We start from the raw sequence: 27971 nt of genomic DNA, 5'->3' as shown, positions 1-27971 counted from the left end.
AAACATAGTTGTACAATAAGAAAAATGTCATTTTACTGATGATAAAGTTGTATTTTTGTAAAGTGTCCTTTATTTTATCACAATAGCTGTATTGTTTCAAGATTTGTTTTTGAAAAATGTCACGATTTGACTATAATAAATTTTTTTGCGAAATGTTTTTTTCCAATGATAAATTTCTAATTTAATGAGGAAAATGTCACAAACATTCTATAATACAGTGTTAATTTATGAGAAAAATGTCACAATTTTACCAAAACAAATTTGTATTTTTCTGAGAAAAAAATTGACATCATAAAGTTGCATTTTTTTTTTTTTAGAAAAATGTCCTAATTTTACTGTAATAGTCACATTTTTCCAAGAAACATGTATTGTGTATTTTACACAGAAAAAAGTCATAATTTTACTATCATCATTTTAATCTTCCACGAAAAATGTCAGTTCCATGATAATAAAGCAGATTTTTTACAAGAACAAATTTGTCGTTTTATGAGTAAAATGTCATCATTTTACTATAGGTCCGATTTTTACAAGACAAAATCTCAAATTTTCTGTAAGGTTGTCACATTACAGCATTATGAGGTTATTCTTATAACATTAAAAAAAAAATTATTCATCTTTTCAGTGTGACTCTAATACAGATTGATTTTTGGGCTTTTATTATAGTTGGTATTTATATTTGGCTTTTATTTCAGATACAAACTGAGTGAGCATCACACACTTTTTTTGTTTTGTTTTACAATTTCCTCTTTGAGATGTCATGTGTGTGACTATATAGTGTGTGTGCGTGTGTGCGTGCAAAGCACTTCCTGCTCTGTGACAGCGCCGTGATACGAGTATCCTCTTTCAAGGGCCATCGAGCGCACCGAGAAGCGGCGGCGGCCCCCCCCCCCCTCAGCCCCTTCCAGACTGACATCCTTTTCGGCCTCTTTGGCGACACTCCTCACATTTCTGCCGCCTGACGTGCTCGGTGAGAAGCTTCCAGATGTGGGAGAGGAGAGGGAGGGTGAGCTACACAGCGGCGAAGAGGTGAGAAATGCGAGCAGAAGAAGAATGCGTGCAGACTGAAGACACTGAAGAGAAAAAAAGGGGGCACCCCAACTCGGCTGATCACGAATGCGTTTTAGTACTCCCGCCAGCCGACTCTGGAAGTCATTATGGATCGTTTAAAGTCCTTTCGGCTCGCGGGTTGTGTGCTCAGGAAATCAACGACGGCGACCGATGTAAGAAGACGTCGTTTGTTTTGTTTTTGACGTTGCACGACGTTTTGCCTGTGCCTGGGTGGCTTCTATGGCTTCCTCACACAGGCCAAAAACATGTAAGTGAGGTGATTCTCAAAGTGTGGTACTAGTACCACTAGAGGAACGTGGGATCCCTCAAGAATCACTGCCAAGTCCACTTCCGTTGTATTCAACATTTTAGGACGTCATCTCAATCTTTAAGAACAGTTTGTTTTTTAAAACTTCGATTAGGTACTCTTGATTTAACTTTTATGTGCAGTACATTTTTATTGAATTATTTTAAGTACATTTTTTATTTTCCTGTATTTAAGCACAGTGTTGATGTTCAAGGTACAAATGTAGGTGGCGTTTGGTGTAAAACATTTGAGAACCACTGAGTTAGATAATAGAAGCTCAACCACTGGATGGGTGCACGAGTTGCCCATTTCTGTCCCCATATACAGTAGATAGATATATACAGTATAGAGTCACAGCCCTTTATTGAATGGCACAAACTGTCAGAGACACAAATGCAAAATGAAAAGAGTCAAATACATGTTGTGTATTGAAAACAACCAGATAGCTGTCAAGATACAAGTCCATTTAGCTAAATGCTAACAAACAATGCAACAGCCCATTGACGGGCTAACGTACAGTATCTGTGTTGCAGCGTTGTAACCCTTTATGCAACGGATATTTGAACACAGATAGATAATATGGCAATACTCACAGGTATATATTCTTTATCCTCTGCAAAGAACGACTAATATTTCTGCGTCTTAATGAGGACCGTCCCCATCATGTATATCCATCGGTATGTCTGTCTTATACGTTACGAGCGCAAATTAAACTTGCATCTGTACTGTGCTAATTTTCTAAATACAAATTCCTTAATACGAAATATATAAACCTACCTCTGTGTACATTTAGTGTACTCGTGTTTATTTTTGCTATGATGAGCACAAATGTTCACCAAAATCGGATGTAAGAATATTATAAAAATGACTATTATGTGCTCATCACAGGCGCGTAATGGCAATAATGTGGAAATTCAGAGCACGTCCTCATAAATAGATGTACAACTACAAGCAGGAGTGCAGTTCAGTCCCTCAAGGCTCAATCTGCAGTACACTACAGTATATAATACAGTACATCCCATTGGGGCTAATTATTGAACTCAAAGTAAAGTGTTCGCGCCTTTGTAACTGCATCCCTGTCTAATTGCACGACCACATTCGAAACCCTTTGAGTGGTTCCACTTGAAGGGAAGACAGAAGCTAACATAACAACTGGAGTGTGCCCATATTTGCCGCCTTTGCCAGCTGCGATCATTCACAGGAAACGCGACGAATCGGCGGAAGTTCTCAAGCCGCTCGCTTCGCACACGAACTTATTAAATCCAACATGTTCCCGCCCGCAGCTCTATTTCGGTAATTAGTGTTTTGGCTCAACCGATGTGACGAAATCTCTTTCCAAGCACCCACGTTGGCGGAGAAGGTCCCCAACTACTGTAAGCAGTAATAGTTGTTGTTCCTGCAGAGCAGAGAGAATATACGCCTGAAACTATTTTTGTCTGCGCTGCTGCTCATGTGCGAAAGTAGCAGCTGTTTGAAAGTTCCGTTCATTTACCGTCACATCTATGCTCATTTCCATTAGCCTCGCTCAGGGTTTTCATCTTCTATGTTAATATGAAGCTCGTGGACATTCATTAGACATAATTCAACTGTTCGGCCGTACATTTTGGTGTTTAAATATTCAATGTTTCATTTTCTTTTTGTTCGAATTGATGCGAGAAAGGTAAAACAGGCACTTCCTTCCACTCGTTAAGGCTGCAACTGTTGCGACTAACACTTCTTTTCTTAATGGATTAATCTGTTGATTATTTTGTGATTACTCTTATGAATTTTCACCCCTTTATTCAAAAACAGGACATTATTTCAAATCGACAGCGCAGAAAACGTACAAACAAAATAATTCTGATTTAGTGACGTGTTTGGCCTGTAACGTCAGAAAATCGGCAAAAATATCGATCGACGTTTTCCAGAGTAAAAGCAGATGTGAGAGGCTGACATTCTGAGGATTTGGACCATTTTAAGTGAAACGAGCTCTCTAAACGACGAATCGATCGTCAAAATAGTCGTCGACGAGCTGCCGATTCATCGTTGCTCCTCTCGTTCAGATGTTTAAAAAAAAAAAAAAGCGGCATGCGCGTACGCTGCTTTGGTCACAATGGTCGCCGAGTGGTCAAAAATAGGAACCGGAACATCAACAGCGCAGAAATAGTGAAAGCCGAGAGAGAGCAGGAAGTGGAAAGCAGCAGCCATCTTCCCCCCATCACCGCCACTTGGCTCCTCCCCCCTCGCTTTTTTTTCCTTCTCGTATGTGTGTGTGCGTGCGTGATGCTCAGTGCCTGGTGTTCTCCCCTCCCTCTCCCTCTCCCTCTCTCTCTCTCTCTCTCTCTCTCTCTTTCTTTTCCTGCAGCCGGGGTGGGCGTGCAGTGCCCGTGACCCTCTCTCTCGCCCACACGCAACCCCCTTTTGTGTGTGCTTTTTTTTTTTTTGATTTTTTTTTTTTTTGCGCCTCTGCTGCGGGAGCTTATGGATGGATTGCGTTTACCTCCGCTCATCGAGGAGGCTTTGGACTCCACAGGTCTGTGCGCTACGGATTCGTCACTCTCCGCGTGTGTGCCGTGATGTTGTGCTGGTGGCTATTTTTAGCTGGGAAGTAAGTGAAGGATGGATGGATGGATGGGGATGGATGATGATGATGAGGAGGAGGAGGAGGAGGAGGTCAGGTGGTCAGCAGGAGGGGAGATTAAATGGAGAGCTCATCTTTATCAGCCGAGCAAACTGGCGCGTGTGTGGACGGATTGGATGGAGGTGGCACACTGGCAGGTAATGGAGTCTTAGTGGGTGTTTTGATACTTTATGCTCATGTTTTCATAGCCGTTTGTTGGGTTTGGAGCGGGGCGACACCAAAACTACGTGGTCGATTTCATCGCAACTTTCTGGATGCAAAGGGCCAGAGGTCAAGGAAGAATTGAAGAAAACGTGGGCCTCATTTGGTTAACTTTTGTCTGTAGCAATTTTCTTTTTTCTTTTTTGTTCGCGGTTTCTCTTTGTGTCTTTCGCCGTTTGTTGGTTTTAGAGCAGGGCTAAAAAACAAACAAACAAACAAACAAAACAAAAAAAACACTGTGGATTTCAACTGAACTTTCTGGAGAGGAAGGGGCACAGGTCGAGGTAGAATTGATGGAAAAACGGTGCTAACTTGATGAACATTTGTCAGCGCTGCAGTATTTTACTGTCTGCAATTGCTTTTTTGTCTTCAGCCGTTTTGTTGGTTTTCGACCAGCGCTACACATAAATTACTTTGTTGATTTCAACTGAACTTTCTGGAGCGGAAGGGGCACTGGTCAAGGAAGAATTCATGAAAAAGTGGTGCTAATCTGGTTTTGCATTTTTAAATTTTCCCTAATTTCTCTGTGACTATTGCAAGAAATATTCAAATGTTGACGGCGCATACTGCCTACCACTGGATGGGTATGATTTTTTTATTTTATTTTATTTTTTTAACCACTGGTGTGCCGCTATTCATCCTCGCAGAATCTCGATGACGTCATCATTTTTGGGGGTCTTCTAATTGGTGGTTCAGAGCAAAACGTTATCGTCGACTTTGACGGGCAAAACACAAATACACTTAATAATCAGCATCTCTGGTGAGGATGATGTATTTTTCATGACATAGTTGACATTTTTTGGCATTTTGTATTAATATTGTGAAGTGGTCCAGGCCCCGCCTCTTAAAGGCACATGCATGTGCACAGATAATACAATACGGAGAGTATTTTTATACATTTTATGCTTGTGATTTGTGTTTTTTGTTGTTGTTGAAGTACATCTTTCTACAATGTGCTTCAGAAGTGTGTTTTAATGAGTTTAAAGCATGTAGGAGGGGCGAAATTGTTTACAAAAGTTTTCCATACGGCATATTTCCACCTATTGCGTGCGGGTGTGGAATATCTCCCCCCCCCCCCCCCCCCACGTGATAAACGGCTTCGCAACGCTCCCCTGTTTTCGATACAGCGCCATCCGCCGGTGGAGGTCGGGCATCGCAGTCTCGCATACCATGACATTCGCAAGGTGTTTGTTTGTATTTGACAGCTTTCAGCCACCGTATTGCGCCTCCTACGCGTACGAGCCAGCGAGCGGCTGCCTGCTTTCCCACTCGACATCGCTCCACGCCACCCACGCGCACAAAAAAAAAAAAAACACACTCAATCCAACATTGCCCCCGCCTCGGCCCACACGTTGTTCCGCTCGCGGCCTCCTCCGTCCCCGCACTTCCCTCCGGTGCGGTGGCCCCGCCCCCCCCCGCCCCCTGTGAGAAGCACTCACATCCCCGCAGGCTAAAAATACAAATAAAAACGCCTTTAATCTGTTCCGGCGTCCCCGAATAAATCCAACAAACCTTTTCCTGCATTTGCTTTATATAAAAAAAAAAACTAACAGTAATACCATAATTAAATAGAAGGTCAACAAATGAAACAGTTTGCGGGTCCTTCCGGTGTTCACAACTTGGCCACCGGGGGGCAGTATATTAGTCATGAAGGCAAACAAAGACGATTTGAACAACTTCACAAGTGACTCTAAACTGCAGCAAAATGATTCGTTTTGTGCAGAGGGTAAAGAATGCATGCCTATGATTGTTGTTATATTGTCTGTCTACGTGTTGATGCACCATTCGTGTTGTTCCCGTATGAAGAAGAACACGTTTGCGTTGCGTTGCGTAACCAGGCCGAATGATAGCACGCTCTGAAATGCAGATTTATTCCTATGACCCACTTTGCGTTATTTCCCTTTCCACAAAAACAACAACAACATGCCTCTTTCACCCGGGGGGGGGGGGGGGGAACTTTTCACTTTTCCATCTAACGCGATTACGTTATTCCATCACAAAATGTATGTAATTGTAATCCATTACATAACTTGGCGAGAATGTGTAATGGGATTACAGTCGCCTTTGGAAATCTACATGATTACAATATTGGTTACATTTGCAAAATAGCCACCAAGCTCAGATTTGTTTCACATCTCTTTCTCCTTCTCAAACCGACGCTCGTGATTGGCTCCCTCTGGTCACGTGCCGCTCTGCCGCAGTCTCAAACACGACATATTTTTCCAACGATGATATTGAAGCGCCGCCTTGTGGCGCAATCTATGAATTTGTCTGAGATTTTGAAAACAATTTCCTCTTTATAATTTTGGACTTTTTTGTAACGTAACATTCACTTCGCTGTCTTGTCATACGAAGCGATATTGTCATTAGGTCAACATGCTATCATGCGTTCCACATGCTGTGCACACATGCAACAAGCACATTTTTAATTGTGTGTTTCAGTGTGTTATTGGTGTAAATAATAAATATATGCTTCATTCCAAATTAACGATTTAACGCATTTAATTTTTCATGCAAGGGTCCTGTTAACGCATTCGTTCAAAACTAAGAAGTGTCATTAAAATGTAAGCAAACTGAATTAGCTGCATCACTTTGAGAAGGCCATTGCTATTTGAAATGGTTAAACTACGATTACATTTCCGAAGTCATCTTCCCAAGACTGGTTGCGAGTGTGCGCACGTCGCCCACGGCAACGTCCTACACGGTTGCCGTGTGTGTGTCATTAGAATACTTGGCCACGTATTCAACAAGGCTAATCGGAGAAAGTGCTCGGCAGTGGCGATCCGAGCACGAATGTTGTTTTGTTCCTCTCGTCTAGCTAAATAAAGTTACTTTGAACTGCAATTTCGACGTGGGGAATGAACACATTATTTAGACGGTGGTACCTTTTACTTACAAGTGCCCCAATCTCAGGAGTTTTTCAAGTTACAAGCCGTTGCTTTATCAAATTATTATAGTTTTTTTTTTAGTGTCGAGTGGCAAAATGTAAGGTACGAGTGCGCTTCAGAATGAATTGAAAAAAATCAATATATATATATATATTGATGCAATTATGTGCTGTCACGTCCTGGCTTGTGGGCAAGGAGAGCCGCAGACACGACAGTCAAACACAAATACGAAATGAGAGCACTCACAAGGAGCATGGGGAAGCCGCTCACATACTGTAAGTGGCCAACCCGTCTGCAGCACCCTGATGTCATTTACTAGGCCACGCCCCTTAAAGGCACACCTCCAACAGACGGATTTTAGTATGTACAGTAATTGCACTTTATAAAACCCATTTATTTATTTTTTTTAAATGTTATTAAGTGTACAGTAAATTGCTATTTGTATTTATTAAAACCAGACAAAAAATGGTGTAGATATTATAATGATTAGTAAAAGAAGTCTTATAAAATATACTTTAATTACTTTTTTTGGGGGGGGAGTGTTTATACATACAGTGGTGTCCAAAATATGGCTCAGGGGCAACTTGGGGCCTGTAGCTTGATGAAGGTCTGTGGTTTTCTGACAATAAACCAGACGGTCGATCGGCTTTATTGTCATAATTCGCCAATCCGATCAATGACGTCATTGATCGGCTCGGCAAAAGACATGTACTCCGCGTCGTATATTTGAATCCAAAAGCTGGTTTATTTTTAGCCTTGTCGCTTGTCTTTTGACGTAGTACTGTAAATATCTGACGGCCAATAAAGTTATTTAAAAAAAATATATGTTGGGTGTGGGACAGACAACACGTAACGCCCGGATCAGACTACAAGACAAATCTGGACGATTTTCACGATGGCACGATGTCAGACTACCACCACATCCCGTCTTTTACGATCGTTGGGCTTTAGCTTGTCAACTCAAAACGCAACCGGATACCCTCGTTACCATGGCGACGACGTCAACAATGGATCGCACCGCGTGTACTATAAGAACAAAATGCGGAAAAATGTGTGCTGGTGGTCACCGGTGGTTGAGGACAGGACTTTCATTCAAGGCTTGCTTGAGCTACGTTCGCGTACTTATAATACGATACGGCTCGCCAGCGGGCAACAAAACGTTCTGTAGCCTAGCAAGCTAGTGCTAGCGCTAACGGTTGAACTAAGTCATGAATCATGCTCTAAAGGTTTGGTGTGTGTGAAGTAATTGAATTACGTTAGCACCCATTATTCAAGAATGCGCGCCACGCTCGGGAAGCCAAGCAAAATGGGAGAAAGTCTCGTCAGGCTTCCTTTTGTGAAGCTCGACATCATGTCATTAAATTTGGGAGCTATACGAGAGCTCCGTTTTAGTAATTGATGATTTTATTTATACATTTTTTTTTTTTGGACGCTATTCAATTGGCCGCATACGGCCCCGCTCAGTTCTTTAAAACACGATCAAGTCCTGTAATACTTCATTGAGCCACTTTTTACCTGAACAGTGGTTTATTAAAATGCATTACTGTCATTTGCTTTTCGTTCATTTTTTTTTTTTTTACTGATTAAATAATTGGTTTATATATTTATTGTAAAACAAACAATATTAGTAAATTAAACAGTTTTACATATACACTACATTTTCAATATATATATATATATATATAATATATTATATATAATATATATATAATATATTATATATTATTATATATTATGATATGTATTATACCGCCCCCAGGTGGCCAAAGAATGCACGGCAAAAGGAGCAGTCCAATGTCCATTGAATTGAAGCAATGAGTTTAATTCTTAGCATTCTATTTAATTATGCCATTATTATTACTATATGTTTTTATAAAGTACAATGTTACAGAGGGCTATTTAAGAGCACATTGCAAAATGTATAAAAAAGATTTCGGGGCCACTTTCACGGCTTTCTGGCAACAAGTGCACAACATGCACTCGTCTCTATTTAGCGACACTTGTTGTTTTGGAAGCTCACTGATGCTAAAGAGGTTTTTCCAAATATTTAAAAAATGTATTCCCCCCCCCTCTCTCTCTCACGGTCGTGCTGTTTGACTGAACATCGCGCCTTGCCTTCTCCCTTCTTTTCTCACGAGCACGCAACAGATGTGCGTGATGTCATTTATTGACGCGTCTCTGTTGTCAGATCAGGCCGGCCAAAGTTTTTTCTCTTTCTCTCAAGGGCCACGTCGGATTTTTAAAATGGACAGATTGGCCAAGTCCATTCTTGGATCACATGTATAATGTTTTTAAAGTGAAATCCGTATGTAAAATCATTTGTTTTGACAAAATAATCCTCATTTTAACTGCATAATTTATAATTGATTTAAGAGGAATTCATGAATCAATTATTCCATCAAATAAATATGGCATTGTTACATGTAGATGTAAAATTGTTTATTTTACTATTATTTTTTAATTTATTTACTTTGGATCAATTAATTATTTTTAAATGAGATCAATTAATCAAAAAAATAAGAATGCACCAATACCTTTATTAAAATCATACAATAAATAATCAATGTGTGATTTGATTGTATTATTCATAATTATTGCAATTATAATAAATTTAGTACATTTAGACATTTTAATGTACATGTCAAATTGTGAAATTTACTTTTCAAAAATATTACTGACTATGACTCAATTCCTCAATTATTAAATAAGATGAATTGACAATGAAATAAAACATTGACTACATCTAAAATATGCATGTTTATCAAAGTTAATATTAAAATTAAAATGTATTAAAATAATAAAATAAGCCATTTTCATTTTTAATTGTATTATTGACAATTAATGTAAATATAATCATATAAACACATTATTTTTTAATATTAATTTTGTATCTACAATTTTATATTTTTTTAAATTTCATTTTATTATAATAAATCAATTATTTAACAAGATGAATAAGTAGAAATAAAGCGATACAACATGCAGTTTGTTTTTAGTACTTTAGGATTTATTTAATGAGATGAATGAATCAAAATGGAATAAAAATACAAAATAAATGTAAAATATGTTAGTTTACTACAATAGTAATTCTAATGTTCCCATGTTATCTTATTATTTCTAATTAAGGCAATTATAATAAACAATGTATTTATTTTATGTATGTAAAATTGTTTATTTAAAAAAAAAACTTACAATTTTATTACTCACAGTGACTCAGTGAAACAATTATTCAAAGAGATGAGTAAAAACAAACAAACAAACAAACAAACAAACAAACAAACATTTGATTGATTGAAACGACGTGTGGTTCCGTGTGTTTGTCACGTGCTTTGAACGCGATCGGCTTGCATTGCCCAGCGCTGAGTCATGGCGATGACGTCAGCAGGCCAGTCTGAAGCCAGCTCGCTCACGCCACCTGCTGGAATTAAATGTTGACGCAGGGAGCTGAAATGCGGTGGTGGTGCCAAGTCACAAAGTACAAATACTTTAAAGTGTGTACAAATACTTTACAGTCATCAAGTAGCGTATATTTGTCAGGTATCAGTACTCTACTTGACTATTTATTTTCCTGAATACTTTTTACTTGTCGTCCCTCCATTTGAAAACAAATCTTCTCATTTAGTCCAAATGGACGTGTTTTTTATTTTTTGTATTTTTTTTGGACGTGTACTTAAGTGCAGAGTGTGTGTACTTTTTGCAAAATAAGTGTCATTTGCGCACGTGGTCCTCTCGGCTCCATTCTGTCAACCCGTCTCCGGTGCAGCATCGATGAGAACTTTGAATATTTAAATCAGGGCCCCTGCTTCTGCACACACACACCCACACACACACACAGACACGCACACACACACACACAAAAGAACATTCAAAGGCACTTGCATCACAAGTGGGTGCCATTGATTCCAAAGACAACGGCGGCCCAGAATAAAAGCGTTGATGTTTTGTTTTGTCGCCTTCATCTGAAGCTCTCTCCTCACTTTCATGTCTGCGTCAGATGACGTGAGCGAGCTCAAAGCCGACAGCGTCACCGCCGAGGAGCGACCCGCGCTGGAGGGCGACGAGGCCGAGGAGGCGACGATGGAGCGCGACGAGGTCGAGGAGGAGGAGGAGGAGGAGGAGCTGAGGGCACAAGTCCTGCAGCTCCTGCTGCAGCTGGAGGACGCCAGGGAGACGTCCACGAAGCACCACGAGAGCTTCGCCGAGCTGCAAGGTGAGGCGCAACCCAAATAATAATAATAAAAATAATAATAATTCAAAAAAAAAAAAAAAAACACTCCCAGGAGAGTCCTGCCTCATCTTCCTGATATGTTGCCCACATGATTTTTCTTGGAGAAACTCTTCCCTGCTTTTGTTTTAAAAGCGACACGATGAGCTCAACTTAAAACCAAGTCAAACGCGTCATCCAGATGTCGTCCCTGATGTCATCTTTTCCAGTCACAGCGAGGCCTTGTGGGTAATAATGACCTGCGGCCAACGCGGGCGCATTCCCGGGACAAGTGCGCACGCTCAACAGACGCTTCCAGACGCCTCAGCTGTTGCCCGCCGCCAACTGTCGGGCCTCCTCAGCGGGTGACATAAGAGGGGGTGGGGGGTCAGAGGTCGGCTACCCCGTCTACTAGTCGGGCATTTCAGGGTGGTGACGGCGCTACACTTACCCACACGCGCGTCACGTTCCTCTTCTATCGTCGGACAGATTATAGAAAATGCACGAAAATATAGATTTAGAGTTGTAGAAACACACACACACACACACACGCACACACACACACACGCACACACGCGCGCGCACAGCAAACTGCAAAGCTTTTGTCGCTGCATTTTGCTTCAAGGGCGAACGGCTTATCAAGTTGTCATCTTTTCCCGTCCGTCTGCTGAATTGACATGTTCCTCTTATCTCTTTTCCCGTTTGCCACATCTCCCTCTTTTTTCCGTCCCCCACCACCACCACCCCGCCCCCCCGCCTCCTCACCTCATCTGCAGGTCTGTTGGAGGACGAGCGTCTGGCCAGCGCCCATCAGGCCGAAGCCTTCACTCGACAGATCCAGAATCTGCAAGGTAGAATTTAGATTTTGGAGAACACGTCAGTTGAATGTTGACAATAATGTCATAATTGCAGTTTTGAACAGTAGCGACAGTTTTCATCATTATACTTCATTATTTTTTGTCGCTAGCCATTGGAAAGCGATTTTAGTATTTTGTAATGATTTAAATCTCAAAGAGAGGTTTTAAAAAAAACACTTTTTCAGGAACAGGTAGAAAAATATAACATTTGGGGATGAATGCTTTTCTTTGGACATTGATATAATGATGCACAATTATACGTATATAAATATATATTTAAAGATTGAACAGCGAGCTGTAGTTTTATTGGATGACGCCAGCAAAAAAGCTTCCTTGCGTCCAAGATTCAAAATCTTTTGCGAGTGAAAAATCTCTCATGACCTTGAGTATAGATTTTTAGGTGTAATGATGCTCCTGGTGCAAAATAAATCTATTTTGTATGATTTTTAACCAACCAAATTTTTAACCAACGTTCCCGGATCGAGCGAGGAATAATTTATGGGCACGGCGACCGGATGGATTCGAAGGATTTGACGGAACTGGCGTGCTGGAGAGAAAACGTATATGGTGACCTCATTTTGGGAGGATGTGATTGAGCGCTAACAAAAAGATATTTATGAAAGATGAAACAGTAGATGAGTGGGGAAGCAACAATCCAATACAAATGATTTTGTACTTGATTGCTGTTACCGTGGCCGTTGCTTTTGAAAGTGGAAACTACAGCGTGACATTGTGTTGTGAGAAAAAAAAAAAAAACAGCAAAACCTTGTCGCTCTCAGTTGCATCTGCTTCCAATCCTACGGTTTGAAGTAGAGCGGGGGAGTACTTTGGCCACCTGCGATCTTTCCCTTCCTCCAGCCCAGCTGCGCTCGGTGCAGGAGGAGATGGACAGCCTGGAGGAGGAGAAGGAGAGCGAGCTGGCCGAGGCCCAGGAGGAGCTGCGCGCGGCCCGGGAGGAGGTGCTCCTGCTGCAGCAGGTGGCCGAGGAGGCGGCGGCCGAGCGCGAGAACGACATCGCCTCCCTGCAGGAGGAGCTGTGCCGGCGGAGGGCCGAGCTCCAGCGCCTGGGCGACGAGACGCAGGAGTACGAGCTGGAGATCACCACGCTGAGGGCCGAGATCAGCATGAAGAGCCGGCGCAGGGAGGCCGAGAGGAGCGGAGGTGGGGACCGAGCACAAACGACGCCCACGCCGGCAAAGAAAGATCGCACAACTCGCAAAAAGCTTGGCTTTTGCTTTATAAGGATGAAACTAAAATGAACTCAGATTAATGACCCAGTAAACTGATTGAAAAAAAAAAGAATCTCTCGTACATTTGACACACCACAAAGACGACGAGTGTTGTTAACAAGTCCGTCAAATTTGAATGAAAAAAAATCTGTACGGCCACAAAAAGTGAATGTCTGTGTCTTCAGAGCAAATTTTGACAGTCCTTCTGTTGGCCGCTTGCCGTTCCTCCAACGGCCTGTTGGCGGTCTCAAGGTGTATGAAGTTGGGGTCCAAGTCCCCACGAGGCAGAGAAGAAGAGCCGTACGCTGCCTTCCCATTGGCGCACAGATCGAGAGTTTTATTCCCCATCATTCCACAGTCTTAACATTTTGTGTAATGTCATTAGTAGATGAGCGAGAGAAACACGAAGTTCCTGGACCTCGCCAAAGCACTCCACTCCAAGCGAGGTCTTTTTTTTTTTTTTTTTGGAGTTCGAGACATAAATGACGTCTTTCAAAGTGCGCATGAGCATGTCGTCATATCACGTTTGCGTCCAACAGTCCGTAAATCATTTGCGACGTTTAATACGTGGAACAATTGTGATTGCGGTGTCAAGGGAGCGGCGTACGCAATTAGGATACCAGTGGGAAGTTGTGTGTGTGTGTGTGTGTGTGTGTGTGTGTGGGAGGGGGGCTAGCGTTTATATCACATGATGTCACCGCTGGGCTTCAGGGTGGAACTGGAACATACTTCATCTTAATTAATCACTGCAAACATCGCCCTCAGTGCATTTATAGCTGTGCACCAGCGGCAGCAAAAGTACGCACACTTTGTACCGAAAGCTGCAGCCAAGTCATTTACGTCTCTTGTTTCTAAACCCATTAAATATATTTGAAGGTAAGTTCTGAAAAAGGCGCAAAGACTGAAAACAATTTCGCACTGACTTTCTGAGGTATTGCGTGAAACTTCTTGCTTTTTGGGGCGGAGCTAACATGGAGTTGCACTGATGTCACCGGGGAACAGCATGCGTCGGCCCTCTCCCACTATATTTAGTAACTAACGAGCGCCTATGGCTACTCGCCAGAATTGCGAGTTACTTACTAGTAATACCTTGGTCTATTTCTAGCACCACTGCATTGTGCAGTTGGCCGTCAAGCTATGCCTACAACCCGAAAAATGCGTCTTGAATTATTTGGGCTAGTGTCCCTGTTGTGGTGACCCACGCGCGGCTTTGGATGGGTCCACTGCTATATGGCCAGCTACTAGCGGCTAGGCTAGTAGCTATTAGACGCTGCTGGACCGGCGTTGGCTCCGTCCAGTACTCCACAGCGTCGCTCTATGCGCCATGCGTAGATACACAAAACAAGAGACATTTAAGGGAATGTTAACTGTTTGTCCCGTTCGCTCGCCTGCAAGCTAACGAGGTGCTCGCTAGCCCACAGTGGTGTCGTCCAAAACATCAGCGCCTCGCTCAGTTGTTGTGTGCGGGTCTCCCCACATAACACACACACGCACATGCACAAGCACACACACCTACACACACGCGGGAAAGTTAACTATTTAATAACCATCACCACAGCTGCACACGTTATTCAGCCAGTAGCCAGTACAAGCAAACATATTTGATTGACGGGTGAAGGCCTTCAGCGGACACGCCCACACTGTCCTGCAGATCGAAGGTGGGCCTTATTTTATCATTTTTCATTTTATTTTTTCCTGATTTCAGCGCAGTAACTGATGGTGTCGTGGTCCACTCGCCTGACTTTGGTGCAGGCAGCGCGGTTTCTGTTCTTCACAAAACAGGCTCGCAGTTGTTTATTACAAAGCCCAGTTGGAGTTTACTGTCAAACTAAAAGGAAAACAAAAACGATTACACGTGTTTTCAAAATAACCACATAGCTTAGCCTTGGCGTTTAGCTAAATGCTAATACATAATGGGAAACGCCATAGATGCTCGCTTAGCAACATATACTGCTCGTACTGAGATGAAAGAAAAAGAATTATCGTTTTATGTTTCATGTTGTTGTTTTAGTAAAACTAAGAACTAGCTAGCGGTTGACTCGACCTTTATTAAATCAAAACAACATGTTCCCGAATGTTTTGCTAAAGTTGGGAACTGAGTACGAAAATTAGCTAATGAAAATATGGACCTCACATGAACGGGTTTTTTCAGATTGGACGAAGGGTTTTTTGAACACCAAAAACACCAATGTTTTAGGTTGGTAAAAGTTACCATTCACCACGAATATTTCTTGGAGCTGACAACATCATACAAGTTTTTGAAATCTGTGGAGGTTGTAAATTTTTTTTACGTATTTTGACAAAGGTTAGGCCTGTTTTCAAATGTAGGGAGCACAAGTAATAAGTCGTCAGAAAAATTAGTTGTCAAGCACAGTACAGATACATGATGAATCTACTCAAGTACGGTAACGAAATAGTTCTACTCGGTTACTTCCCCGCAAAGGCTCCAGTCTCCCTGAACCTATCCTATCCCATGCAGGCGACGTGGATCTGTTGAAGGAGGAGTGCCGGACCCTGCGGGAGGAGTGCCAAGCCCTGAAGGAGGACAACCGGCGCCTCTCAGAGAGGCTGCAGCTGCTCCGCAGGCAGAGGACAAGGTGAGAGGTCACTCGTCAGCTGTGCTTAGTGGATCAGCGGACGGGGATACCTTCTGGATTGGTGTGGCGACAACACCGCGCACCTGTTTGACGGCCGTGGCGTTGTTGTAACACGAGGCGCGGCTGTGTCGGGCTGCGCATTTGCTACCTGGGCCTTCAGTGGCCACTTAATCCACTTTTTAATAGCACCGCTATCATGTCGCAATAATACAATACTATACAAAAACACAATTTAATAGCTTGCGACTGTGCCGCCTACATCATCCGGAGCAGTTCATAATCAATATTTCGCCAATACCAGGACAAAAACATAAATACATTGTGCTCAGCGGAGATCTTCATTATTAAATGTAATATTGTGTGCGGATCGCTACAAATGTGTTTTGCGAGTTGAACACTTTTGCTCTAACAAACCAATCAGGAGAGCAAAATGCTGACATTATCAAGGGCGAGTAGGCTGGCCCTGTGAGGACACAATCTGAAATCTGATTGGTTAAAGAAATGGATTGCTCTCATTGAGAAGTCACAAGGGCACTACTGATTCTGAAGGTCCGGGGGGGTGGATTAGATCAACACGGCAACGCATAATGTGAAATCTGATTGGATAAAAAAAAAAATCACTGGTTATGACTACAAAAATACCCACAAAATTGTATTGAACTGAACTAAATTCTGCTGCCTGGTGAAAACAAGGCAACGGAATCCACTCAAATCCACTGACGTAACGCAACCAATGCTGAATACTAGGGGCTAAAAGACTTTTGTGGTCAACTAAAATGTCAGGAAAGTCGAGTTAAAGTTGATTAAACGATGATGTCATTGAAACATTTGCAGCACAATACAGCGGTCCCCAACCTTTTTTGTAGTAAAGTCGACTCGTCGACTACTCGACTAACCAGACAAACGTATCCAGAGTATCCGCACGTTCACTAACCGAGTTGGACTGTACGCCTTGGGCTCGATTTATGTGGCCTGCAAAAACTGGCAAATCTCGACTTGCGTGCATGCACAAGGCTCGCTGTTTGCCAGATTTGCCGTCGAGAAGTCCGTCTAAACTTACACCTGCTCATACTACGTTTAATTTTTGGCGCAGCTGATCTAATGCGGTTTTTGTGAATTTGATTTGGGCACATGCAGATGGATGGATGGATTACTGGTTCTGCCTCACAATTCTGAAGACAGAGGTTCAAATCCCGGCCCCGCCTATGTGGAGTTTGCATGTTCTCCCTGTGCCTGCGTGGGTTTTCTCCGGGTACTTTGGTTTCCTCCCACATCCCAAAGACATGCAGGGGAGGTTAATTGAAGACTCTAAATTGCCCGTAGGTGTGAATGGTTGTTTGTTTCTATGTGCCCTGCGATTGGCTGGTGACCAGTTCAGGGTGTACCCCGCCTCTCGCCCGAGGAGATGATAGCTGGGATAGGCTCCAGCACGCCTGCGACCCGAGTGACGATAAGCGGAACGGAATGAATGAATAACAGATCTGCACTCATAAACGTTCTTCTGGATGAATGGACAAAAATTCCCCAAACGTCATAGTTTTCTTCTTGCACGGTGACCGAATATTTCTGGTTATATTCCAGCTGGCTCCTCAGCAGTTCTCCTTTTGGTCCTCCTCCTAGCTCCAGCGTTTACTTGTCCCTGAAAGAGGAAGACGCGGGCACCGAAGGCACCGAGGGCACCGAGGGCAAGGAGATTGCGACGACTGAGATTGTTGACGACGTCCTAACCGAGAGCTACATGACCATGGCCCAGTCGGACAACTGCCGCCTCGTGGACGCCTCCATCCAGAAGAACATTTCCTTCGACGGCAAGCCCGGCACGCCCACCGGCTGGAACGGCGGCATCGGAGAGATCTTCTCGCTCAGGGAGCAGCTGAAACAGGCCGAGGAGAAGGCCTCGAAAGTTCAGAGCGAGGTGAGGAGACGTCTGGCAGTGGATTTTCCTCAAAAAAGAGGCTTCAGGCTGTTTAATGGCCCTTTCAGTTGAGGTTTACTGTCTAACTTAACATTAAACAAAGAGAATTACACCTTGCGTATTTAAAACCTTGGCAGTAAATTCTCCGGTAACGGGTGTCTTGCGTTTGCGCCAGTGCGACGGGCTAAAGCTGGAGCTCCAGGAGCTGCAGGAGCTGTACGACAGCAGTCAGAGGGAGAGGAACGAACTGGAGGAGGAGCTTCAGCGCTGCAAGGCAGAGCTGGAGAAGTTGTCTGGAGGGGCTCAGGTGAGTAAGACCGCCCGACGTCCAATACAATATAGGAGTGTTTCCCAACCTTTATTGAAACAAGGCACAAAGTTTACATTAGAAAAATATACTATTATATACACACAGTGGTACCTTGACTTACGAGTGCCCCAACTTAGACTTTTTTTAGTTTTCGCTGGGTCGATTTTATTTTTTTTTAACTTTGTGCTGCAAGCCAAAATTCAAAAGGAGATCGCAGTCGCCATTTATTGAATGTAACAAACAGTCAAACACACAAATAAGAAAACAGAAACTGCTATAGGCCACAACTCACACGTAGACGCTCACACGTAGACTGACTGGCCAACCTGAATCCATCTTCTGACGTCACTCACGAGGCAACGCCGCTTAAAGGCACACATCCAGCAAATGCATACTACAATATGTAGAGTATTTACACTTTATAAAACCAGTTGATTTGTTTACCTTCTCTTCTATTATATTTTTATACAATTCAAAGCTATTTTTCTTTATAAAAAATGTTTTCAGAAGATGGAACCAATTGGAAGTAGATTGAGGGAGAAAGGCCCTAGAATAGAGCCTGGTGGCACACCACGTCTTTATTAAAACGTGTAACCAAAAATAAAATGGTGGTGCTTTTTTAGGAGCTGGTAACGGATTCATGGCATTCCCGTTCATTTGAATTGATTATACGAGTAAATGAAGTTACGAGCTTGGTCACGAAGTCAAGTCACCACGATATTTGAGAATAGGCCTTTCCCCCCCCACCCCCGCAAGTTATGTTTTCTCTCTTGTTGCACAATGAACGACCGCACACCCTGTGAACTAACACAAATGGCATCACACCTCCTGTATCTTCTGTCTGTTGTGTGTCTTTCATGCTGTGGCGGCCTAACAATATGTTTCTCACTGGATCGCTTTCTGTGTGCTTCAAGAAGATGGGAGGCGGCAACATGCCTTCCCACTGCCGCCACCCCCCACTCCCCCCCCCCCCTCACCACTGTGTCTGTCCTCTAATCTCTGTGAGACAGCACAGCTTTACAAACGTGCTGCACCAAAACAATAAACCTCCAAGAGGACAGCCCGGCATTAAGGGCAGGAATGTGTACTGCGCCACACTGAGGCTCATGTCGGCTCCTCGCATTGTTCAACGGGAACAACGAGACTCATCGTTACAATGAGTCATCACGCTTTACAATTACACAGTGATCATTTGTGGTCTTAATTAACTGAGCCTGCCCCCCAAAAAAACAATAATGCCACCCTGGCATTTTAAGAGCGGAGTCATTATACTAAACTGAGTGATATTTCCGCACCATTTGTGCCTCATATTATATCGGCAGGCTGAATGGATGCTGTTTCACTGGCAGCTTAGCGAAAAGAACAAATGTAATAACAGGAAATATTGAATTGAATGTCTCAAAAATACTTGAAATCAGTTCAAGGTAACGTAACATATCAATGGGTAAAGATGACAACATAAAGAACAAATGCAACCGACGACATGAAACTGCAACATTACAATTGGATATAAAAAGTTGTTTTAAAAATTTTATATACTGTACAGTGGACCCACGTGTACTTACAGTTAGACACCTGCAGATTGAACTATTTGCTGATTTTTTTCCATTTTTGTGTGTGGGGGGGGTGGGGGGGGGGGGGGGGGGGGGGGGGGGGGGGCAACCCCGAAAACCTATTGGCAGTTCATCCCCACTTATTCAATACTTTTTGGGGTAAAAAAAAAAAGTCTATATAATGAGTGTTAATTATTCGCGGATCGGGCCCGCTCGCTAACCCCCCCCCCCCCCCCACCAGCCCCCCCTGTGAATAACGGGGGTCCACTGTATTGTAACCAAAGTCAAGTAGTTCAAGTCTTTCATACATTTTAGCTGAGCAAGTTCCAAGTTTCTAAAAGTGGCTATCGTCAAGTCACATGACCATCTGGTGTTAATGAAGTCAGCAAAGGAATCAAAATGACGGCGTGCTGTGTTTCATAGGTGTTTTGTCTCTCTCAGCATGTGTGACAAGACGTCTGTGTGTTGTGTCAAACTGTCTACCCGTGCCTGTCTCCGCTGTATGGGGGGGGGGGGGTGGGGGTGTGTGGGGGGGGGGGGGGTAGACCACATCATCAATAAATCCATTTCACTACCCGCTCGACCAATCGGTAGAGCATGTTAAGAAAGCAGATCATCAATTTCAAGGATACTGGATGCCTTTGCCATAGATGCTCAAATGTTTGGTAGACCATGTTTATAAAGGAATGATTGAACAGTTATAGCACTTTATTAACAAAACAATAACACTCCCGGTCTCCTCGGCAACGCTTAGGCGCCATCCGTGTAACACATACTGTCAAAAGTAAGACCTTAAAAATAAAACTGTGTTGTACAATAATACAGTTTCACCACACTTTCTTGGGCCATATGGTGGCCTTTTGTAAACAATCTCGACAGGCTGTTACTCCAATGTTGCCGCCATTTTGTCAGAGTGTTGCTGAGCAGACTCTTTTATCACAAAATATGACAAAGTTGTGATTGTGAGGCGTTTGATAAAGAAGACGAGAGACACAATAGAATGCAAGAAAGAACTCGGAAATCGACGCTCCTCCTCGCTGTATTATATACACGCCATCAAGCGTCTTCAATAAAGGTAAAAGGGGTGCTATATGTTCATTTATCCTCGTCTTTTATCTTTTACACATTTGTATGTTAAACTATTGTTATTCTCTATGAAAAATTTTTTCTGTGAATATTTTGGGGCGGCTGGAACAGATTAATGGGATTTACATCATTTCCTATGGCAAATATTGCTTTGGATTTCGTCCAGTTTGTTTTTAGTCAGACTTTCTGGAATGGCGGTTCTACTGTAATACAAAACGGTCCAAAAGGACAGTAAATCCGATGTCTCCAAACCTTTGAGCTGTGTATTTCTTGATGATGACATCTCAACCATTTGGTCCAGGCTCACATTTGAAAAAAACTGTTGGTTTTTGTTATAACTAACCGAAAAGGAAATATAAAATGCAAACTCTTTTTGTATTGCCTGTTAAGGTTACGACTCCACTATGAAGAAAAAAAAAAAAATACCAACATTCATGCTTTCTGCTTTTCTTCTTTTCTAACATCACACACAGATGTTAAGCAAGCCCTCCATTATAACCACTCCCCCCCCCCCCCCCCCCCCCCCCCCCCCATTTCAGATTATTTTTTCACTTTGAAATGATGGGATTTGTGTCCCACTGTGGTGGCCGTACTCGCATCCGTGTCTTTTTATGATTTGCATCCTTCCATCCATGCGTCCGTTCATTCACCCTCGCCATCCCCATGGTCCTTGTGTTTGTTTTATTCCCTCCTCAGAGATTCATCCATCCGTCTGAGCACCCTGTTCTCTCCATCCCCTTCATAGGAATGATTGTAATAGTGGCTGTGGTCTGGTGCTGGTTGTCGGAGTTGGCGTCCCAGAGAGCAAGGTATGAGAGGAGCTCGTCTCCATGCGAACGTCTCGGTTGAGGCGCCGGGTGTACTCAGCCGTGCAGTTACCGCTCGCATTTATCGGCTTTCAGGATATAACAGGAAAGAAATGTGTTCCCGCTATCAAACGTACCTCACATAAAAATGGGATTTGCTCCTGATTTTGTGTTCGATGAACAAACCATATACAGCGGTACCTTGAGATGCGAGTGACCCGACTAGACGGGGTTTCCGTTCTTTTGACTTGCGAGGATACATTTAAGATAAGAGCACTGAATGGGTATTGAACTCGATTCACTTGACAACACGCAGCAGTTTCGTAGATGTTGAACTATTCTTCCAAATGATGTTTGTGTATTTAATACAACCTTAAAACGTTGCCTGCCTCAAGCTCAAAGCTTACGCACGCTGCAAAATGACATAGACGGGCTAAGGAATAACATTGATAGTTGCAGTGTTGTGAGCCTGTTGAGCAACTTAGACGGGCAATACAACAATAGTCATATTTTATTTATCACTGGCGAAAAACGATTGTCGTAATATTCCTGCAATTTAATCAGTCACTTACATTAGTTTTGACTGTTCTATACTGCCCCCCAGTGATCAAGTCGCACATAACAGAGGGAGTCACACAACGACCACTGAATTATCATGGAATGGAATAGTTACGGAACAACAAATTAAGCTCGTATCTCAAGGCAGCGCTGTATTTAATTGGATGTCTCTGCATGGCTAGATGACACTGAAAGTGAGAAAAACAATAATTTTGTTGCGTAGAAAAGGCCGTATTTGGGGGAGGGTCTAGCAGGAAAATGTCATGCTCGTGGGAAAACAGAACGGGTGGGCAGTTTGTTTTTCACAACACGATCAATCGAATCTTGTCAAAGCAAGAATCCTATTGATTCGAAACAACGTGCTTATCAGTACAGTGTTCCCTCGCTATAGTGCATTGCGGATTTTATTTTTTTCCATTTTCATATCGCGCATAATTTGCCATATCGCAGGATTTTGAGAGTATGTTGTAATTGTTTTGTGGTAAAATAAATGCTTCCTAGCCTAAAAAGCAACAGCAAAAAAAGAACATTTCATTAAAACAAATATTACAAGGAATCTACCTAGTGTACAGTACTACTGTGCATTATTGTATGTTTAAAATATGTTTCAGACTATAGAAAGTATTTATAAGATGTGGTTTGACTTGCTTTCCCCACCCCCCCGTGTGTTCCCTCAGGGGAGTGAGCTAGCCCGGAACTCCATCTTGACGGTCACGGCGGCCGCCGCCGCGCTGCTCATGACGGCTGGCTTGTTGAGGGCCCTCGTCCGATGTTGAGCCACCGACCACTTTTCAAACAGACGCCGAGACGCCTCGACTCGGGAGCGGCCGGCGTCCGCCCGCTCACCTTCAACTGGAATCCCCTCGATGCGACGGCGCGAAGGTACGACACGTGCGCGGCGGAGGCTGAGGAGGATCGCCATGGCGACGGCTTGAGGACACTGTCACTCTTCTTCTGTGAATATTAGCTCTCTTTTAGCCTCGGATGTGCATCCAATGGATTTATTGAATCTTTATTTATTTATTTTTCTTGGCTTCAATATTGTGTTTTTTCAAAAGTGATAGTGTACAAATTATTTAATTCAACTTGTGCCACATTTGCTTTTTAAAGCCGACAAGTGGGAAAAGTAATTCATAGTGAGGGTATGGGGTTAAAAAAAAAACAAATAAATAAAAAGTTATGCGCATGTAAAATATGTAAAAATGTTCAGCAATTTAATTAAAATAACAATTTCCATTTGCTTTTTGTTTCATGACAGTGGTACATTGACTTAACAACATTTTTTCGGCATCGCTTGGTGCTGCGAGCCCAAATTTCAGTTATGAGCCACCTCCAGATATGCCGCCGCTTGAGTGAAGTGAAAAAGAAAAAAAACCAAACGGGGCAGTTCAGGCAGTTTGATGCCCGGGCTTGTGGGCAAGGAGAGCCACAGTCACCGAAGCACAAACAGGAAATGAAAACACTCGCAAGGAGCAGCCGCTCAAACTGAACTAACCGCGCCGTAACCAGACTGAGTGCAGCTTAGCAGGCCACGCCCCTTAAAGGCACACGTCAACACACGAATACTACAGTGTTTGTGTGGTGACTTTCAGCTTAATTACAATTTGTAAGTTTCTTTCTTTACATTCACATTATGTTTTTACATTGACATGACATTTCTATTTCATTAAAGCAATGCAACTTTTGATTTTTTATTTTTTTATTTTTATTTTTTCCCTCCAGGACAGCTGGAACGGATTGATAGAATTTCAGTTCATTTCAATGGGGAACATTGATTTGAGACCATATGAGTAATTTCAGTAACAAGTCAAGGTACCACTGTAATTAAGTTGATGGTTAGTTGTACATTTCCTAAAATACAATTTACAAAATATGAAATGTATGTAAAATTATTTTACTCATATTTGTATCTTATTGGTCCAGAGAAAAAGAAATATTTGAGTTTTGAAGACCAACAACTTTAAACATTTCGTGCTTTATTATCATGATTATAGTGCAATTCCAGCGCTGTACTGCACATAACGGTGAGGAGGCGCGCCAGACCCGGTTTTGTTCATTTGGTGGACCGGCTTTTAAAGCGACGGAATCGTCTCGCACGGAGACGTCGCGCCGCAACCTCTGCGTGAACGGCACATTGAACGTTGAGCGGCTACCCTTACGAATTACAGAATGAGATGGTGAAAACGGCGACTTAAATATGTTTGCGGACCTCATGAACATTATCCGCATCCCCTCCGACGATCGTTTGTTTCTACCGCCACCCACCCACCGTCGCGCTACCAAACTGGCAAAACTACCCCACTGGGGCGCTACCAAACTGGCAAACACGCGTTGTTAGTTTTACGCTTGCACAAAAATCAAAACGCGCAGGTTTTTTTTTTGCTGTGTTTTTTAAGAGGAATCGATAAGAGGAATCGTTAGGTAAGCAAACAAACGATTCCTAGGAATCAAATTAGTGAGAACTGGTAGTCAAAAAGAGTCAGTTTTTAATTTCCATCCCTAGTTAAGAGTGACTTTTTTTCTCCCTGATCCGCTCGACCCTCGATCAATAATATTAAACTTGTTCAATATTACCGATGACAAAATCTCAGTGACTGTGTGATTGTGAACTGAAATGAAACGATGGCTGATTTTTTATCATCTTAACCGAGTTTTAAAACTTGCATGAGGGTACACAAATACCGATAATCAGGTCGAATTTGAGCATTTACCCCCCCGCCCGGCCCCCTTCTGATCAAAGTCAGCGAAGGCCTAATGATCCGATGTCTCGATGAGATCATCCTGAGCGCTGACGATATTATTGCGTGATGTGGCCTGCGTTATTTGTTCAATATATATATATATATTTTTATACGGAAGGTCCACCAGCCGGCGTTAATCTGGTACGTCTGCAACAGCGACGCGTAATGAAGTAGTTTTCCCCAAATATTTTTTGGATGGAATTATTGAATCAACTATGTATTCGACGATTTAAAAATTCCCCTTTAGTGATTAGGGAGCAGGGAATGACGAACTGTAACTATTGTCAACTATTAAACCATAGTTGATTCTCGGGCTAAAACGATGAATCGAATCGGTACGTGTGTACCCTGCTTTGGACCACCAACCAGACAAACGACTTTAAAGCTCCATGAACAAAATATGTATATACGAAAAGTTTCTGTCCGTGCAAGGCTATTGTTTACATGTGTGAAATCTTTTACTTTGTCTGTTTGTGGTAAGAAAAAAAAAGCATGCGCAAAACTATGGAAAGCTGTTTGAGCGTTTATTCCATACCCTTGATCAGCAAGCTACTAGTGCGTGACCCCGTGCCTACTAGTTGCGCCAGGTAGTGTTCATAGCGCAGCACCGAAGTTAAGGTTGAATTGTGTACTAGTAAGCCAAAAGTGGCACGATTAAAACATGGCCGTTGCACTAGTGCGCCGGGTTTTCTGAGTAGCGAGGACAAAGAGTTTACTAGTCCATGAACTTTTAAGTTGGATATCAAGGACATGGAATAAATGCTCCAACCGCTTTCCATTCAAAACTACAATCAATGTATTTTCACGATGATGTCACTTGATGAATATTTCATGTAAATAAGAAACTACACGGCACGATACTGCGGAGCTATTTCCGAAAATTCCATTTGTACTTGCTTTGTAGAAAGTTCTATTTTAACAACAACAACAACAACAACAACAACAAAAGCACGTCATATATTTGATATAGTCAAATGTAAAATGTCTATTTATGGTGACTTTGTTTGAAAAGAGTAATAATCCGAATAATAATAAGGTGTAAGTTCCCAGGTGGTGTCGTGTGGCTGCATGCGTTGACGATGCCAGTTGACGTGTCTCCTCGTGACCACGACGCGACATTGCAAGAGGGGAAATCAAAAATGTCTTTTTACTGTCTGTGGATGCAAAGCGACGGCGCACAGCTCGCAATTAAACTTACTGCAACACAACGCACGAATGTCGTCTTTTTTGGGAGCGGCGATCGGAATACAGTGGGAAATCGTAAGTCGGTTGCTACGCAGACGTCACAAAAATTGCAATTTGACCTTTTTTTTTTTTTAAACTAATAGCAAAGGTTTCTTCTTTTTACACTTTAAAAAAAAAAAACGAAAGAAATTGACACGTTGCATTGATATTTCACCCCGCCTTTCGAGCTTAAGACCTGCTGTTTTATTATTTTTAAATCTTAGTAATAACGGAGGTTAATTATTAAAAATGTAATAAAAACAGATGCAAATCAGTAAATGGTCGATTGTTTTTGTTTTGCTCTTGGCAGTGGTTAACTTCTTTTTCCACTTGTCCGACAATGAAAAACTTAAAAAAATAAAATTGAAGCAACTCGCCTTCATATTCCAACTCATCATTAAAGTTAAGAATGAACGTTTTATTGTTTTTAACTTTCACTCATAGCAGAAGCAAAAATATTAAGCAAATCACCTACAAATGAAACCTTTTCATTAAGTTACAAATGATTTTTTAAAATATATTTTAGTAGCGGTTAACCCAATGAATTAGTAAATTATGCAAATCGATTTCATATTAAACGTCATCGTTAAAGTTAAGAATGAATGCTTTCTTTTTGTTTTACTATCGACGGTGGTGAACTTCTTTTTACAGTTGCGTGCCAATTAAGAACGTAAAGAAATTCAGACACAAATCTGACTGTTAACTACTTTTTTAAATTTTACGAATACAGCTACAGAGGTTAATTTAAAATAGTAAAAAAAAAAAAATAAAATAAATACATGCAAATCACCATTATTACACCTCATCGAGAAAGTTAATTATTTTGAAGTTTTCCTCTTGGTAGCACTTAATTTTTTTGAACATTGACAAAGTTTTAAAAGTTAACGTGGAATGCAAATAGCCGTCATTATTACACCTCGTCATTAAACTCAAGACTGACTTTTTTTGTTTGTACATTTTACAAATAGCAGAGGTTAACTTCTCTTTACACAATGTAAAAAAACAAAAACAAAAAAAAAAGGAACATATTACACCTTGTCATTACATTTTATTATTTTTTAAATTACTTATTTTTACATTTGACTCATAACAGTAATAAACTGAAAATTGTTTTTTACTCCTGAGCGTTACAAAATGTAAACTTAGAACATTTCTTTACGATGGTGAGTGAGATTTTGACCAAGGAATTTCCATGACTTTCTCCTGATTTGTGGATGTTTTCAGCAATTATTTTAAAATATGTATAATGTATTTAGAAATAAATCAATTCACTTTTACATGAGTCTTTTTTTTTTTTTTTACACAACTATTTCTACTTCAACATTGTTGCCCCCTTTGCTTGTATGGATATTAATAACCCCCGCTGCGGGGATGTGACATAAGCTCGCCAAGTTTAACGCGTGCCAGGAAACGATGCGTTCACTGTCACAGCTCAGCCTTGACTGAGTTCGAGAAGATGCTAATATCCCTAAAAGCTAGCAGGCGGCGTTATCGGTATAAAGCTTCACAAAGACGAAGCAGGAGCGGGGTTTAAATTTCAGTCCTTTTTCCTGAGGAGGTAAATATCTGAATGGAAGAGTTACAGCTCAAATCTTAAAGGTGGAAATGTCGCATTGCCATCTTTCGGTCCTTCCAAACCTGCCTGGAATCTTGAATCAAGTCAAGTGGGGGGAGGAGAAAAAGATGGGCCGCTATGAAAACGCATGCAATCTCTCATATGAGGTTTTGGGGAGGTTTTATACAAGACAATGCTATTTATTTGTTCTTTATTAAACATGGGGAAAAAACAGCAGTGTTTTTTTTTTTTTGGCGGGGGGGTGGGGGGGGG

General features: G+C 42.0%; 1 protein-coding gene across 10 annotated transcripts; it reads left to right on the top strand.

Annotated features, from left to right (window-relative positions):
• The first annotated feature begins 866 nt into the window (after nt 1-866).
• LOC133477872 (coiled-coil domain-containing protein 136-like) lies at nt 867-26127 on the top strand. 10 transcript variants are annotated; one of them, XM_061773174.1, is made up of 9 exons: nt 867-1026; nt 11058-11273; nt 12044-12118; nt 12938-13285; nt 15833-15950; nt 17532-17865; nt 18041-18172; nt 21511-21623; nt 22856-26127. In XM_061773174.1, exons 2-9 carry the CDS (start codon nt 11141-11143, stop codon nt 22866-22868), a joined length of 1266 nt encoding a protein of 421 aa, XP_061629158.1. In that variant the 5' UTR covers nt 867-1026; nt 11058-11140; the 3' UTR covers nt 22869-26127. The 10 variants fall into 10 exon arrangements, 9 of the variants coding, with proteins under 9 accessions (XP_061629158.1, XP_061629151.1, XP_061629150.1 ...); XR_009788503.1 differs by lacking the exon at nt 867-1026 and adding an exon at nt 1033-1220 and having other exon boundaries at nt 21560-21623; nt 22856-22930; XM_061773167.1 differs by lacking the exon at nt 867-1026 and adding an exon at nt 1033-1220 and having other exon boundaries at nt 12983-13285.
• Nucleotides 26128-27971: the final 1844 nt, after the last annotated feature.

The sequence above is a fragment of the Phyllopteryx taeniolatus genome, chromosome 5, assembly GCF_024500385.1.
Source record: "Phyllopteryx taeniolatus isolate TA_2022b chromosome 5, UOR_Ptae_1.2, whole genome shotgun sequence".
Lineage (NCBI taxonomy): Eukaryota > Metazoa > Chordata > Actinopteri > Syngnathiformes > Syngnathidae > Phyllopteryx > Phyllopteryx taeniolatus.
This window is presented reverse-complemented; position numbering and strand designations above follow the sequence as displayed.